Source organism: Ursus arctos, unplaced genomic scaffold (assembly GCF_023065955.2).
Source record: "Ursus arctos isolate Adak ecotype North America unplaced genomic scaffold, UrsArc2.0 scaffold_16, whole genome shotgun sequence".
NCBI lineage: Eukaryota > Metazoa > Chordata > Mammalia > Carnivora > Ursidae > Ursus > Ursus arctos.
In genome coordinates this window covers 15,361,983-15,377,109 of record NW_026622830.1, presented here as the reverse complement: position 1 = coordinate 15,377,109, position 15,127 = coordinate 15,361,983, and the positions used below count along the sequence as shown (strand labels likewise).

At 53.5% G+C, this 15,127-nt stretch overlaps 1 protein-coding gene across 2 annotated transcripts in view; it reads right to left on the bottom strand.

Annotated features, from left to right (window-relative positions):
• RIMS4 (regulating synaptic membrane exocytosis 4) overlaps positions 1-12,867 on the bottom strand; it is a 61,665-nt gene extending 48,798 nt beyond the window's left edge. For both annotated transcript variants that reach the window (XM_026502929.4, XM_057312503.1), the window contains exon 1: positions 12,711-12,867. In XM_026502929.4, the coding sequence (XP_026358714.3) occupies positions 12,711-12,807 (97 nt within the window). In that variant the 5' untranslated portion in view covers positions 12,808-12,867. The remainder of the gene's footprint in view (positions 1-12,710) is intronic.
• Positions 12,868-15,127: the final 2,260 nt, after the last annotated feature.

The following is a 15,127-nucleotide window of genomic DNA, read 5'->3' as shown; positions in this document are numbered from 1 at the left end:
GAGTTAAATTAGCTCACTGCTTATTGTTATAAATAAAGTTTTATTGGAACACAGCCTCATCCATCCACTTACATATTCTCTGTGGCTGCTTTCAAGCTCCAGCTGTGTAACGGACCAGATCTTTTGGTAAGAGAGACCTTATGGTCCACAAAGACTAAAATATCCATGTCTGGCTCTTTACACAATCTCCCAGAAGCCCCCAGGAAGTCTCAACCCCACTTGCCCTCAGTTAGGAGCAAATTGGCTGATAACACAGTTTCCTCACTCCATTCCCTGACTCCTTTTCTCTACTGCCTCTCCTGCAGTTTCATCCATCACCTTTGTGAACCATACAAACCACATACAATTGCTGTGACTGTTTCGACCCCTGAAAATGGCAATTTCATGTGGCCCATCCTAATACTTGTACTCAAAGCCTTGTTTTGGGACCTGCTTCTGGGGGAACCCAACCCTGGACAACAGGGTAAGTGTCACTGTGCCCATTTGACAGACAGGCCCTAATTTGAGACCATTCCCTGTACACACATGGCAGAGGTCAGCCCTGGTTTTGAACGCCCCACCCTCACGGCAGTCAAAGCCTTGCCAAGTCCTTGCAGTATTATTAGAATATCTGCAGGGTCACCTGTGGCTAACGGCCATGGACTTTGTTCATCCAAAGAGGCAAGCAAGGGTCAAAGAGGAGAATGACTTGCCCAGGGTCCCTCAACTGGCAACCTGGCAGATAGGGGGTCTCAAATCCGGGTTTTCTTATGACAAAGCCAGGGCTCATTCCATGACAAATCAGCTACCCCTTAACCTTTCCCCTCGGGCAGCCTGTGAGGGCCCCTGCCCACCTCCCTGGAAACAGGGCCAATTTTCCACGAGGATCAGGTGAGATCAAAACAGGCAAAAATGTTCTGTCAAACCCAAAGGGCTTGAACATCAAGATAGACACCCTTCAAAGAGGTACTTAGAAGCCCACTAAGAAGCAGGAATTATACAAATATATTCACGAAAAAAATGAAATGCAGTACACACCACAAGTGTTGGAGGCAGACCCGGATGTGAAGCCCTGTGCTACCCTTCACGAGCTGTGTGACCACGGCCAAGTCAAGGGTCCATCCGGATACTCGATTCTTCCAGCCCACCTACTGCAATGATCACACACACCTTGTGGGACTGTGGAGAGGGTGACCTGAATTAGGGGTGACCACTACTCAGCCAGAAATCCCCAGCCCAGCCAGATCCCCTTTACCAAGCAGGACACCCATCCCATAGCTGCTGTGAGTAGCTGCAGGTCCTGGCTTTCCCAAGTCAATGCTTGGGAGAACCTCTTAGAAAACTGCTCTTAGATAGATGGGAGCTGCCTTGCCCCAAAAGTTATGTCCTGACCTTCAGGACTGCCCACAGCCAATGACTGATATGGAAATACAGGAAGCCAGTCAACTCTGCAATGCCATCTGCTCCCAAGAGCTTCCCCCAAATCAGGCTGAGGCTAGCCTGTGGCTGAGGACCCACCTTTAGCTGCTGCTTTTCCTGCCTGCCATGCCTCCCTCTCATAGGCCTCCCCCAAGAGCACCGCACGGCACCTCACCTGCACAAGAGCCCATGTCCCAGGCTGAGACAGCAGCAACAAGAAGAAAGAGTTCTTCCTTCTCCTGTATTCTTTTCCAGGATTCCTAAGAATCCTCCTTACGTTCATTTCTCTCCGGCTAGCAGCACCCACCTGATTCCCATCAGGACCAGGCTTCCCAGTATGGGGGTCCCTCTCCCAGAACTCAGCACACCCAACAGAGGCTGGGCAAAAGGGGCAGATTCCTGGGGCCAGATGACTTAGGAATGGGTTGGCCTGGGGCTGGGTGGGCCCCAGAGGCACCTGGTCCAGTCTTAGTGTTGGGTCCAGGCAGATGAGAAGATGTTTCTTGAGACATTTGCTGAAGAACTAATTAATTTCCATTACAGGCCCCAATTAGTGACACATCCCCCCACCCACTCCCCAGGTGACTCCAGGCGGCACTTCCCAGGGACACCGAGTGCTAGAGATGCAGGGTGAGGACTTAAAAAGCTTCAGGTACAGATCGGATCCGAGGCAGGTGCTCGGAGTACCTCAGGGGAGAGGAAAAGGCCTGGCTGGGAAATACAGAAACATCAGTTCTCTTCCCGGCTTTGCCACAGACTTGCTGTGAGCCTTTCGGCAAACCATGCAATCCCTCTCTGGGCCTCGAAAGAAGATAAGCAGATGACCTCAGAGGGACTCCCAGCTTGGAGGCTCTAAGACAGTAATAACTAACATTCTTGATAGACTTTTACTGTGTGGGGGCTCTCTACAAAGCACTTCACAAATATTTACTCATTTAATCCTCATGATAACTACAGGGCAGGGAGGGGTTATTATTAACCCATTTCTGGTTCTTTTTCTTTTAAGCTTTTATTTATTTATTTATTTGTCAGAGAGAGCAAGAGAGAGAGTGCACGTGCTCGCACAAGCAGGGGGAGGGGCAGAGGGAGAACCAGGCTTCCCGCTAAGCAGGGAGCCCAACGCAGGACTCGATCCCAGGACCCCGATCATGACCTGAGCCAAAGGCAGACGCTTAATCGACTGAGCCACCCAGGCCTCCCTTAACCCATTTTATAGTCATGGAAACTGAGGCTCAGAGAACTTCACTAACTTGCTCAAGGACACACAGCCAACAAGCAACAAAGCCAGTATTCAAACCCAGGCCATCTGGCTGCAGAGTCTGTATCAGAACCAGCACCAAGCTATACTGCCCAGTTCAATCTGACTACTCGCAAACCTTCAGGTGCCCGCACAGAGCTAACCACCCCCTAAGTGCCTAATAAGAATGTGGTACCTGGAAAATAGAGAGAAAGCTGGTAGCCTAAATACCATGATGGTGTTGGGAATGGGCCTGGGTGACTGAGATGGGAGGGAGACTGATGCTTCCTTGGGTGCCCACTGGTGCTGTCTGGCCCGTTTACTGTAACATATCATCAGTAACAGCAGAAAGAGCTGGAAACAGTGTTTGTCCTGGGGAGTGGACAGGAGAGTCAGGCGACGGAGGTGCCCAGGACACTTTTCACTAGATACTCTTCATGCTTTTAAAACGCTCCACCATCTGCATTTATTACCTACTTCAAATAGCACTTAATCTTTTCAAAAGTATTCAATGACCAGTCAGCCAAGGACCAGCCAGAGAGAAACTGCAGCAGGAGGGGACACTGGGGCTAAAAATGACCATACAGGGGCTGTAGCTGAGTGGGAGAGGCATCCAAAGGAGGAGATGGAGGGTCTGGACAACTGTCCTCTGTTTTCTGGGAGACTCTGGTTGTATGTAATAAACAAGCCCCCTAGACTCTTGCTCTGCAGGTGGGAATTCTAAGGCCCAAAAGACAAAGGGAAGTGGCCAGAGGAGACACTGAAATTTAGCAGCTGAACAGAGACTCCTTTTGACTCCTCATGCAGCCTCTCAGCACACAGTGAACACCAGCCATCCAGACCAGAGCCACGAGTCCCAACCCCAGGTGTGCACTCCCACCATCCCACCCGCCCTGCACCTGGGACAGTCAACCCTAGCAGGAAAGGCAGCAGCTTCCATTTCCTGGATGCCCTATGAGTAGTCCAAACATGACCTCTAATTCTCACAAGGTGGGAGTTATTCATTCCATTTTGCAGAGGATGAGGCTGGACAGAACAGTTACATAGAGTCAAGAGACTCGGGCAGGGGGATGCCTGGGCTGCTCAGTCCATTAAGCAGTTAAGCGTCTGACTTTGGCTCAGGTCATGATCTCAGGGTCCTGGAATCGACCCCCCTCGTTGGGCTCCCTGCTCAGCCGGGAGTCTACTTCTCCCTCTCCCTCTGCCCCTCCCCCCACTTGTGCACTCTCTCTTTCTGTCAAATAAATAAATAAAATCTTTAGAAAAAAAAGAGAGAGAGAGCCTCAGCCAGTTACATGGCAGAGACTCAAACCCAAAGCCGTGCTCTTTTATGATCCCGAGCGCCACCCCTCTTGGAATGTTTCCCATCAGTTTATGACATGTCCCACCTGGAAACTATTTGTAAACACCTTTGGCTTCAGACTCAGAGTTTCATGGGACCAGGTGTGAATCTTATCATATCATAAGGTTTGTCCCCCCGCCCTGCCTCCAACCTGAGCTAAATTTCAAACCTTGCCTAGAAAATTACCAGCGACCCTTTTCTTAGAAACATCTAAATTAACTGACTCAGTAAATTCCCTTGGTAGCATTTTCCAGCATTTTGCCCCTTTACATCAATGATTCCTTTGATTTACTTCTTCCCAGCAGAGGCTTGTCCTGAAATGAACCTCCTGATTTTAAGACGTAGCCCTGCCTTTCTCCAATTCAGGAAAGGGACTGTGTCCTGTTCCCTCTGGTAAAGGTGCTAGACGTGAACCCCTCAGAATCCCCAGAACTGTCTGACTCCGATATCCCACAAAAGGATATTAAGGCCTGATGTGTTATTCCTGTCGACTCATTTATCATTTATATAGATGACTTCCGAAAGGATTTATGGGGTCCCACACATTAAACCCGGTACAAAGCAGAGCAGCATCGGAGGCTCATTTGATCTAAGACCATGTGCTGGAGACAGGAACGCCTGAAGACTAGTCCTGGCTCCCGCATTTGGTACCCAATGTTCCAGCATTCAAGACACAGGTAGCCAGCAGACATCTTAAGTCGAGAGGAACCCTTCATTTCTCTCCAGCTTTCTTCCCTAACCCCGCGGTTCTCAAGGTAGGGTCCCTGGACCAGCAGCATTGGTATCAGCATCACCTGGAAACCTGTTAGAAGCGAGATGCTCAGCTTTACTCCAAACTGAAGAAGACACGCCGGGATGGCACACAGCAATCCGTGTTTTTCACAAGCCCCTTAGGTGATTCTGACCCACAGAGACTGACCGGAACAACCACAGGGCAGTGGCTACCCCTAACTGAGCATGTACTATGTGCTCAGCACGGAACACACGAGCTCATTCATCCCCGTAACCAAGGAAACCACCCCACGTGTCCTGCTCGGACTAGGTGAGTTCTGTGTATCACATCTTTCTCACAATAACCCTTTGAAGAATGCCTCCCCCCTTTTAGAGATGAGGAAACTGAGCCCCAGAGAGCTGAAGCCGCTTGCCCAGAGTCACACAACTTAGAAGTGGCGGGAGCAGGATGAGAATTCAGGTCTGCCGGATGCCAAAGCCATGTTCTTTCCATCCCACAACAGAAGCTCCCAGAGGTCTTTCACAGCTACATCAGCCTGAGGAGCTATAAAGCTAGGTCAGGAGAGACTCAAGGAGGGGAGGTGGGCGGGGGGGAGGTGCAGAGAGAGCCCTGCTCAGACTACAATGTGAAAGGAAGCCACATGATGCATTTAAAGGCACAGCAACCTAGGTCTAAGGAACAAAAAAGACAGGGATTCAGGAGGCAAGAGTTTTCAGCCTCTCTCTAACTTTGCACAGCTGGGGGCTTTTCTCTTCCCAGCCTGGACCTTGGATTCACCACCAGATACTCCTCATTGTCGGCAAGGTTGAGTGATCTGCCCCCAGCTCGTCTCTGACCTTGTCTCCCCTCACCCATTCTCTCTAACCACATTGGTCGGCTTTCTGTTCCATAAACACCCAAACTCACACTGACCTTTGCACCAGCAGTTGCCTCTGCCTGGATCATTCTACCCCCTCATATTCCCACTGCTGGCTCTTTGTCATTTAGGCCACAACTCGAATGTCACCTCCTCAAGTGAGCCTTCCCTGACTACCTTACCTATTGTTATCTGCTATCCCATCAGTTTTATTTTCATTTCACTTAACACCATCTGAAATTACTTACTTTTTAATTGCTTGCCTGTTTATTGTCTGCCTCCCCCACCACAGAACATAGCTCCATGAGCCCAGAGACCATGTCTGCCTTGTTCCCCAATATATCCTCAGCACCTAGAACACTGCTCGGCACCGAGCAGCCAATTAAATATTAGGTGAGTAAGTAAATATCAAAGAAGAAAACCTGGACTCAGAGGCCAGAGCCCTGGATCCTTAACATGTGACCTTGGCAAACCACTCTGCCTCTCTAAGCCTCAGTTTCCCTCCTTGCCTAATGAGGGGAATGGACTCGAAGCTCTCCAGGGGTCCTTTGAAGACGGCCAGTCTTGGGAAGCCAGGCCTGGAACCTGTCCAGTTGGTCTGTCCAGAAGAGGTAGCTGGCCAGGTCCCCGCAGCAGCTGCCCCCTCTGCACCCCCACCCGTGTCCCTGCCCAGGCACGCAGTCATCTCACTCCCCCATTGCAGAAACTGTTAATGAAGCGCGCACTGCTAAATGCAGTTACAATTACGGGGGCTAAGAATAAGGCGCTGACATCAGCCACGTCAGTTTCCGAGTGAATCAGAAAGGGAGGAGGGAGGAAGGAGAAAATGGGAGGGGGAACGGCGCTCTGGGGCTGTGAAGTGGAAATAGCACAGCGTTAAATATAATCCAGCACTGGCCTACATCGGTCTGGAGACGCAGGTGATGGTTCGGCCCGCAGGGCAAGGGCAGACAACTGGATTCTTCAAGGAGGCCAGGCAGCCCCGTGATGGGGGTCATCCAGGAGATGATGGCCAGACAGGCAATCCGGCGGGGCTGGGGTGGACTGTAGTGGGATGGTGGACCCTGGAGGGGCGCATATGAATCTGAACAGGACCCCACACCCAGCCTCTGTCACTTGCCCATTTTGTTAGCACAAGCAGGGCCCCCAGGGCGTGCACAGCCCTCTCCTACCTGGAATGCTGCTTCATGCCAAGAGGCAGAGGGTGGCCTCTGGAGTCAAACACACCTCAGTCTGAATCACCACCGTGCAACCCAAGCAAGTCACTAAACGACTCCAGGGTGACTGGCTTTTCCTCGTCAGCAAAATGGGTACATCTGCAAGAGCAGCTCTCCCTTCTGGTTGCTACAGCATTCAGTAAGATCATGGAAAGCACAGAGCACAGCCAAGCAACACTTTCAATCATTTTATTTTTACCATCCTGAGAAATGCTCAGACAAGGATAATTAACCCTTTTTTCCAGAAGAGGAAACTGAGGCCCAGGAAGGTTGAGGGACCTGCCTGAGTCCCCAGAGCCACGTTGGGAGTCCAATCCCAGCCCCACGAAGTAAACTGGTGGGGGAGAGACGGGACTGCAATGCGGTCACTCCAGGTGACTGGAGCTGGGGGGACCTGGCGCTCTGCCAGTAAGGCAATGGGATTGTGAGTAGCCCTGGAGGGGGTGGGGGGCACAGATTACAGTGCAGGATATGTGTGCACCCTTGTGGACACATTCTCCAAAACTAGCACCTTTCCAACAATTCTTAAAAGACATGGTGAGACGACGGTTGTTAAGGCCGTAATGAAAAGACATTCGAGGAGGCCAAGTAAAAGGCCCGGAGCCTGGAGAGTAGGTCAGCTGACTCGGAGGCTCGCTCACACTCCAGCTCTTCCTCCACACCTCCGCCCCGCCCTCACTCAGCCCGCCTGGAGAACTGGCTCTGCCTCAGGGCCCAGGTGGGTGGGGAGGGAGCCAGAGCACCACCCTCCAAGGGAGACGAAGCGCATGGAGCCCTCCTTCCCGCTTCCCACCCATCGGAACCAGACAGGCCCTCCTGCAACTGCAAACTCCAGGAAGCCGGAGCCGGGAGTCTGGCTGCCTGGGGACAGGGAAGAGGGGGTGCCCGAGGGAGAGGGATTTAAAGAAAGAGCTCTGACGGCATAGAGGCAGACCTGTAGGGCAGTGGTCTGGGTAGTGGGGGAAGGGCTAAATCCCCATGCATCCGATTTTTCTAAGATGCTTCTTTCAGGATAATTTGATTCAGATAAAGTAGTTTGGGTCCACACTCTCACCCCACCCCGCGACATGAACCAGGGAAACATTGGTTCAATTCTTTACCATGCCTCAGTTACCCAAATCTAGAAGAGTTCTGCCCAACTCCCGAAACTAAAGGACATGACAGCACTTGGTGGTAAATTGGGGGAGGAGACAAAGAGGGGGAACAGGAAGTGGCCTGCCCTAGAAAAGAGGGTGGGAATGGAGGCTTCAAAGCCCCAGCCTCACACCTCAAGTGGACCTGATTCCAAAGGATACTTTAAGGCCTCTGCCTCACCATTCCCCCTTATCCGCTGGGCCCTAGCCCCCCTCTGGGACTGAAGTACTCCGGTCCCACCCACCCTCTTAGCAGGAAGAGGTGGGACAGCATGACATTTTGTTTCTCAGAAAAAGCTCAGGTCAAATTTCAAGGACAAAAGTTAGCACTTGGTCTGGGAAAGAAAACTCTGCCAAATGTAGCAAATTGGGGGTGGGGAGGGAGGTCCGGTGCTGTCATTCCAGGTGCCCCGGGTGCGGGCAAGAATTAAAGCTCTTAATTCCCCCGGCCAGGATCTGTCTGGCAAGACGCAGGCATCTCCACCCCACAATCCAGGAGAAGAAACCCAGACAACCCCCTCCATCTCCCTCTGTCCAAAAACAGAGGGAGTGGGCTTTGGTACTAGTCGGTGGGATCCATTCACCATGCCGCCCCACCCACCAGATTTGGCCTGAGCCGAAGAGGGCGGTGCAGCGAAGGGCTCTGCAGCCCAGAGATGTGGCCCTAACCGCTATGAGAGGGACCGGTAGCCGGCCTGGTGTTGCCATGGCAACTTCCTCCTGTGCTGGATCGAAGCATCCTATGGGCAAATCAGAGCTGGCTGCACCAGCTTCTCCGCCCTTCTCCCAGACCAGGGAGAATTGGATGCTGAAACCACTTGGTCAGACTCAGGGACACCATCCTCAATTCCAGACCCTGATGTTAATAACCGCCTTTGGCATTTGTTGGAAAGTGGAGACACCCTTGCTCCCCAGCCGTGCCCCAGTGCACTGTAGCAGGGCCAGGACTACAGATGTGATGAAAGAATGTGTGTTCCGGAAGAACAGGGAAACAGGGAGTTGGACTGCTCCCCACCCCCCTGTTCCACATGCAAGTCCCCCAGATCCCCATCTTTAAATCACTGCCAAGAAAGAGGGCCCATCACTGTCTTAATAGCTACAACAATGCAACAAATTAGCTTATAAGAATTATAAAAGCTAACATTTTGCGAACCTCACAGATTCTTTTTTATAGTCATGCTCAAAAAACAAGTCTTGTTTGATAATTAGATAATAGCTAACAGGTATTGAGAGCCTACCTGGTGCCAGATACTGTACTAAGCCCTTTGCAGACCACAAACAATATAATAATCAAAAGCGTGGATGTTTCGGTCAGATTGCTCAAGTTCAAATCCTAACTCCCTCTCTTCCTGGCTGAGTGACCTTGAACAAATACTCTCTGTGCCTCAGTTTTCTTACCTGAAAATGGGGATGTTAAATGTTACTTTAATAGGGTTGCTATGAGGGAAGAATTAAAATAATACATTTAAAGTACCTAGGAGGATGCCTTTTGAAACGTAATCATTTTTAAAATGTTGACCCTATGCAGTCCATGCTATTATTTTCCTCCTCATCCAGGTGAAAACACTAAGGTCTTGCATTGAACTCCCAGTGCCAGCAAGGCTGAGCAGTGAAGACACCTACACAATAATGCCCCAAGTCATGTCTCTCTAAAGCCCCAGCATCTTTGGAAAAGGGACAAAAGCAGCATAAGAAACGAGGTCAGAGTGCAAGGAGAGGGAAGACGCTCCTTGGGAGGAATTCTACGAGCCTACACTGACCAGCCTCCCAAGCCTCAGGGTTGGAGAAAGGAGCCGGTTCCTATGCCCACAGAACGTCCAAGTCTCCCAAGCCCAGTATAGGAAAGTACTCTGGCCCAGTTAAGACTAATGGGAGAGCCTTCTCCTCACACAGTTTCTCAGGAAACCAGCTGAAGGGGCAGGTAAAGCCCACAGATGGCTCTGGCTCGACCTGGGTGATGGACAAGATGCATTCCACGGGATTTGGAAGCAGCATCAAAGAGGAGGCACCACGATGAGCCAGAGGCCGTCAGAGACACACCTCCGAGCCATCAGACAGACTGGCATTCATGGGCCAGGGGAGGGATCAGGGAAGAGGAAGGTGGAGCGAAGCCAGGTCTAGTAGCCCTCCTACAGAAGCGGTCTCTGTCCAGTAGGTGACAGATTATTCACACTGCTTTTAGAAATTAGTTCAGCACAGTGCTGTTCTACAAGAATAAATCCAGAAGGCTTTTTTTAGGAGAAAATTAATGACTCTGAGAAGAACAAGAGAAATTACGCACCGAGACAACGTTTCCTACTTCCGATTTTTACCAGACACTCATTAGTCTCCCGGAAATGAAACTTGACTATCCCCCTCCCCCTCCCAAACTCGAAGCATCCCTTAAGATGAGCAGACAATGAGCGCAAGATGCCCAAACCAAACTCTTGGCTGTCAGCCGTTCCCTGGGGCCCCCTCACCTGGGAACCATTTTCCACACAGGGAGATTTGGCTTTTTAAAAAAATCCTCTTTCAGACAGAAAGCTAGTAGTTTACTGGAAAGAGAACCGGAAACCTGATTTTTGTCTCAGCTCTGTGCCTACCTCATTGGGTGACCTTGGGTTATACACACACACACACACACACACACACACATGCATGCACACACACTCTTCCATTGGAGGGCAAAAGGGGTTGGACAGGATGATTTCTAGGTCTCTTCCAAGGGGAAAACAAGAATTTGAAGAAACTTGATTGAAAAAACATCAGGTGGACCTTTAAAAAAAAAAAAAATCTCTACTATTACATGAAGTTCTCTATTCTGACTTGAGCGAAATCAGAGCAAGTTGCCTACAACCAGCAATGATAACCAAGGCATCTGACCGAGGACATGGAGCATGACTTAGGAGAAAAAAACCTAACTGTCCCTGCTCCTACAAACCCATGCTCCTGCCCCACCTGCCTCTTGAGACCCAAGTGGCCTGCTGAACTTCAGGAGAGTCCCTGACCATTAGCCAAAGGGTGGAGGAGTCAGCTCGCCTATGCTGGTGGGGGTCCCTCTCCCAGCCCTCATACTAACCTGATTTCCTCCAGTGGAGGCCACTGTGTTAGACAGCCTCGCCATCCCTCATCTCGCCCTGTGCCGAACAGCGACCTCCCTCAGCTACATCAAGGGGGAAGCTCTTGATGCTCTGAGCCTCACTTACTTTTTCCATAAAATGGTGATTCTGTAAAATGGCTCTGCAAGAACCATCTTTACCCCACCCCCAACTCTAGGTCTGTCAGGAGTCTGCCTCATGTACCCCTCATTCATTTCCTTGGCCAACAAATTCTTCTGGAGAACCTTTTCCCCTCCTGCCTCCCTCCTGCTCCAGCAGGAAGAGGTGAGCACCCATTACCCACGGCTCCATCCCATGTCTCACCAGATAACCTGGAGACCAGGCAAGGGTCCCTGCAGTCAGGGAGTCTTAAGCAGGACCCATAAACTCCCTAAAACTGCAGACAAAATTTTGAGGATAGTTCATATGTGTATTTTTTGAAGAGAGAGTCCATATTTTCATCAGGTTCTCAAAGTGTCCATGAAGCCATTTTGCTCCTCCCCACCACAAACGCCCCTCTCCTTTTTGTCCTCTCCCTGAACTCAAATACTCTCAGATGGTCAGCTTCTGTTACATCAGATATTCAGTAAACACTTTCAACTGCATCCTGTGTCTGAGGCACTCTCACCCCATTTTACAGATGAGGATTCGAGGCTAGGGGTGACAGGACTTGCCCAAGGTCACAGATAATAAGTAGAGAAGCAAGACTGGAACCTGATTCTGACTCCCAATTTGGCACTCTTTGGGGAACTCTCACCCAAGCCCTCTAGCTACCCCACCTGTTGGTGGATTGGCTTCCTCACCGCAGAAACATATCTGGAGCCCTCATGTTCCCTCTGCCCGGTCCCAGGGCCCCAAAGAGCAGGTTTCCCTACATTTCCCCGCCCCTCGGGCTCTGGCTGAGGCTGCGCACAGGCCCGGGAGCTCGAGCTTCCTCGGGCCGCTGGATGGTGGCCGGGTTCAGCCCACCCAGAAGGGCTACTCCAGGGACAAGAGCACCCAAGGTCCCGGCACATTCCGGGGGGTGCGCAGGTGAGGAGTTGGCGCCGCCCTACGCCTCCCTCCGGGACCAGCCGGGAGGAGAGGGGTGGAAAGGCCGCACCCGGCCAGTCTCCCCGCGGTCCGCCCCAGTATGATAGGAACCGGGAGTCTGGAGCCCCAGGCTCTGGGGGAAGGGGAGGAGAGCCAAATGAGGACTCTCAAGGCCTTAGGCGCATGGCGGGGGTCCTGGGCAGGGAGCCTCCGGATGCAGGCAAGACAAAGATGGAGAGGTAAGGTCTGCGCGCCACCTCCAACGACGGGGGGCGCGTCGGAGCCCCAGGGGTGAGGCGGCCAAAGCCCCGGGGCTCGAGGTGTAGGGTAGACAGGAGGGAGGCTCAGGGAGGGTGGCAGGTCGGAACCAGGGACAAGACAGGGGGCATCCAGTAGGCTCAGGTGAGTAAAGAGAGCTGGCCCAGCCAACCCTAAGGGCCCACCTGCGGGAAAAGGGTGAATGCAGAGGAGCTAGGGGTCCCTAGGGGCGGCTGGAGGCTAGAAGGCACCGCATGCTCTAGACCTTGGGGCCCCGTGGGTGGGGGCGTATCCCGAGCAGGGCTGGCGGTAGGGAGGAGAGAGTGGCCCCCTCTCGGGGCGCACCGGGTCGGGCAGGGGGCCTCCGGCCCTGGCTCCCGGGACCCCCCACCCCCACCCCGGGGATGAGGGCGGGCCGCGCGCTTACCCGCGTCCTCGTCGTCGAAGGAGTTCATGCACGGGAAGTAGATGGCGAGCGCCTCGAAGGAGGCGGACAGGCTGAGGCGGCTCTGCGAGCGCTCCATGCCCGCGCCCGCGCCGGGAGCCTCCGCCGCGGCGGCGGCGGCGGCGGGCGGCTTGGGCAGCTTGGCCGCCCCATTCTTGACGCGGAGTACGGCGCGCGGCGTGGTGGCGGCGGCCCGGGGCTAGGCCGGGGCTCCGCGGCTGGGCTGGCGGGCGCGGCGGGGCCGGCGGGCGGCGGGCGGGCCGGGAGCTGGCGGCGCGCGGAGCCCGAGGCGCGCTGTGCTCCCGGCGGCGGCAGCGGCGACGGCGGCGGTCGCGGTGGTGGCGGCGGCGGCGGCAGCGGCGGAGGAGGTGGCGGCGCAACGCTCTGGCCCGCGGCGCCCCCAGCCGGCCGCGCGGGGCGGGCTCGAAGCAGCCGCAGCAGCCAATCGGCGCCGCCCGGGGGAGGGGGCGCCGCGCGCGGGGGCGTGGGAGCCGGGAGGGTGCGGGCGGGGCCGGTCCTCGCCACCCCCAGCCCGGCAGGTGTGCGCGCCCCGTGGGAGGAGCGGGCCGAACGGGTTGCGCCCTGGTCCCGGGGCCGTGCCCCCGGCTCTGGGCCGACCCTCCACGCAGCCCCGGATGCAGGCATCCAGTCACCGACCGAGACAGGCCTCACCCGGGGACGCAGACAGGCTCAGAAGGGACGCACTCAGAGCGACCAGCTCACAGCACTCGGCCTCCCCCACAGAGACCCTCGGATTCACACGTGAACCCGCAGAGGAGTTCAAACAGGCTCCCACACGAGGGCATTCTCTCTGCAAGACACCTTCAGACTCACACACACCCAGAGAGATGCACCCACAAACTCACTTGCTCGTAGAGATACTTGCTGAATCAATCCGCAGACACCCTCTGACAGTCTCCGGAGACCCACACAGGTAGATACACCTGTGGACACCCTCAGACTCACACAAGACCGACAAAGGTAGACACACCCACAGACACATACTGACTCAAAAGGAGACCCGCACGTGCAATCAGAATGAAAAGCAGGGACGCCCCCCACCCCTGGCCATGCAGGGAGACCCTCAGATCCCACAGAAACCTACAGAGTTCAGACAGGCACACACACTCTCATGCACCCACACTACTCACACACATCCTAAAATTCACACACAGAGACACTCATACACTCCGGTGACGCACACTCTCAGATCTGCACACAGAGACACTCAGCCCCCCCCCCCCATTGACTCCCTGAGCACTGATTCACTCAGACACACAAACGCTAGCAAACACTGGGCGACTCATACACGGTGACCTTCAGACCCAGACCCAGTCACTGAAACACACTTCACCCGACACACGCATGCTCACACCCAGACACACACAGCCTCAGTCACTCCCGGTGACAGATACATTCCCCCAGATGCACACAGACAAGGAGACACACTGCACCAGGATCACACGCTCACAGACACACCCACAGATACCTCCAGGGACCCATAGTCTTCAGACTCACACACACACTCAGAGCCCCCAGGATGAACACAATCACAGTCGGAAACCCGAACTCCATTCTCTGTCTAACCCAGGGCCTGAGGTCCCCATCTAGCCAAGCCCCAGATGTCTAACCTCTGCCAGCTGCTCTCACTCACTCTTTACAAAGCAGCCTGGGGAGATGGCAAGATCCCAGAGTTTTGATCCCAGCTGTGGCACTGCCCTTCTGTGTGGCCTAGGGCAAAGCCCTTCTCACTGACCTGTTCCCTCGTCTGTATAATGGGGAGACCCTCTACTTTGGATGGCCGTGAGGATGAAGATAACATGTGCGTTAGTTTTCTGTGACTGCATAACAATCTAAGAGGCTTAACAATATCCATGTATTAGTGGACAGTCATGTAGGTGAGAAATCTAAGCAGTTTTGACAGTGTTCTTTGCTTGGGGCCTCACAACGTACCAGCAAGATGGGGCTCTTGTCTGATGGTTCTGCAGAAGAACCTGCTTCTAAGCTCATTCACGTTGGTAGCAGCATGCAGTTTCTTGTGGCTGTGGGACGAGGCCCCTGTTTCCTCGCTGGCCTTTTGCTGGGGAGTTGCTCTTGAGTTGTTCTTAGCTCCTAGAAATGGCTCTCTAGTTCTTGCTCATAACCTCCTCCATCTTCAAGGTCAGGATCGGGATGTCGAAAACGGAAGTCAGAGGCTGCTGCTCCTTTGCCAAAAGCCCTACCATGGTTTCATTTCACTCGGGGTAAGAGTCCAAGCTGGGCGTGGTCCTAACTCCTTTGGCTCTGCTCCCTGTCTGTCCAACCTCTTATCACGCCCCTGGCTCCGTCAGCTCCAGATGCCCTGTCCTGACCTTGCTGTTCCCTCTGGCTGAAACACTTTTCCCTCCAGGGAGCTGTGT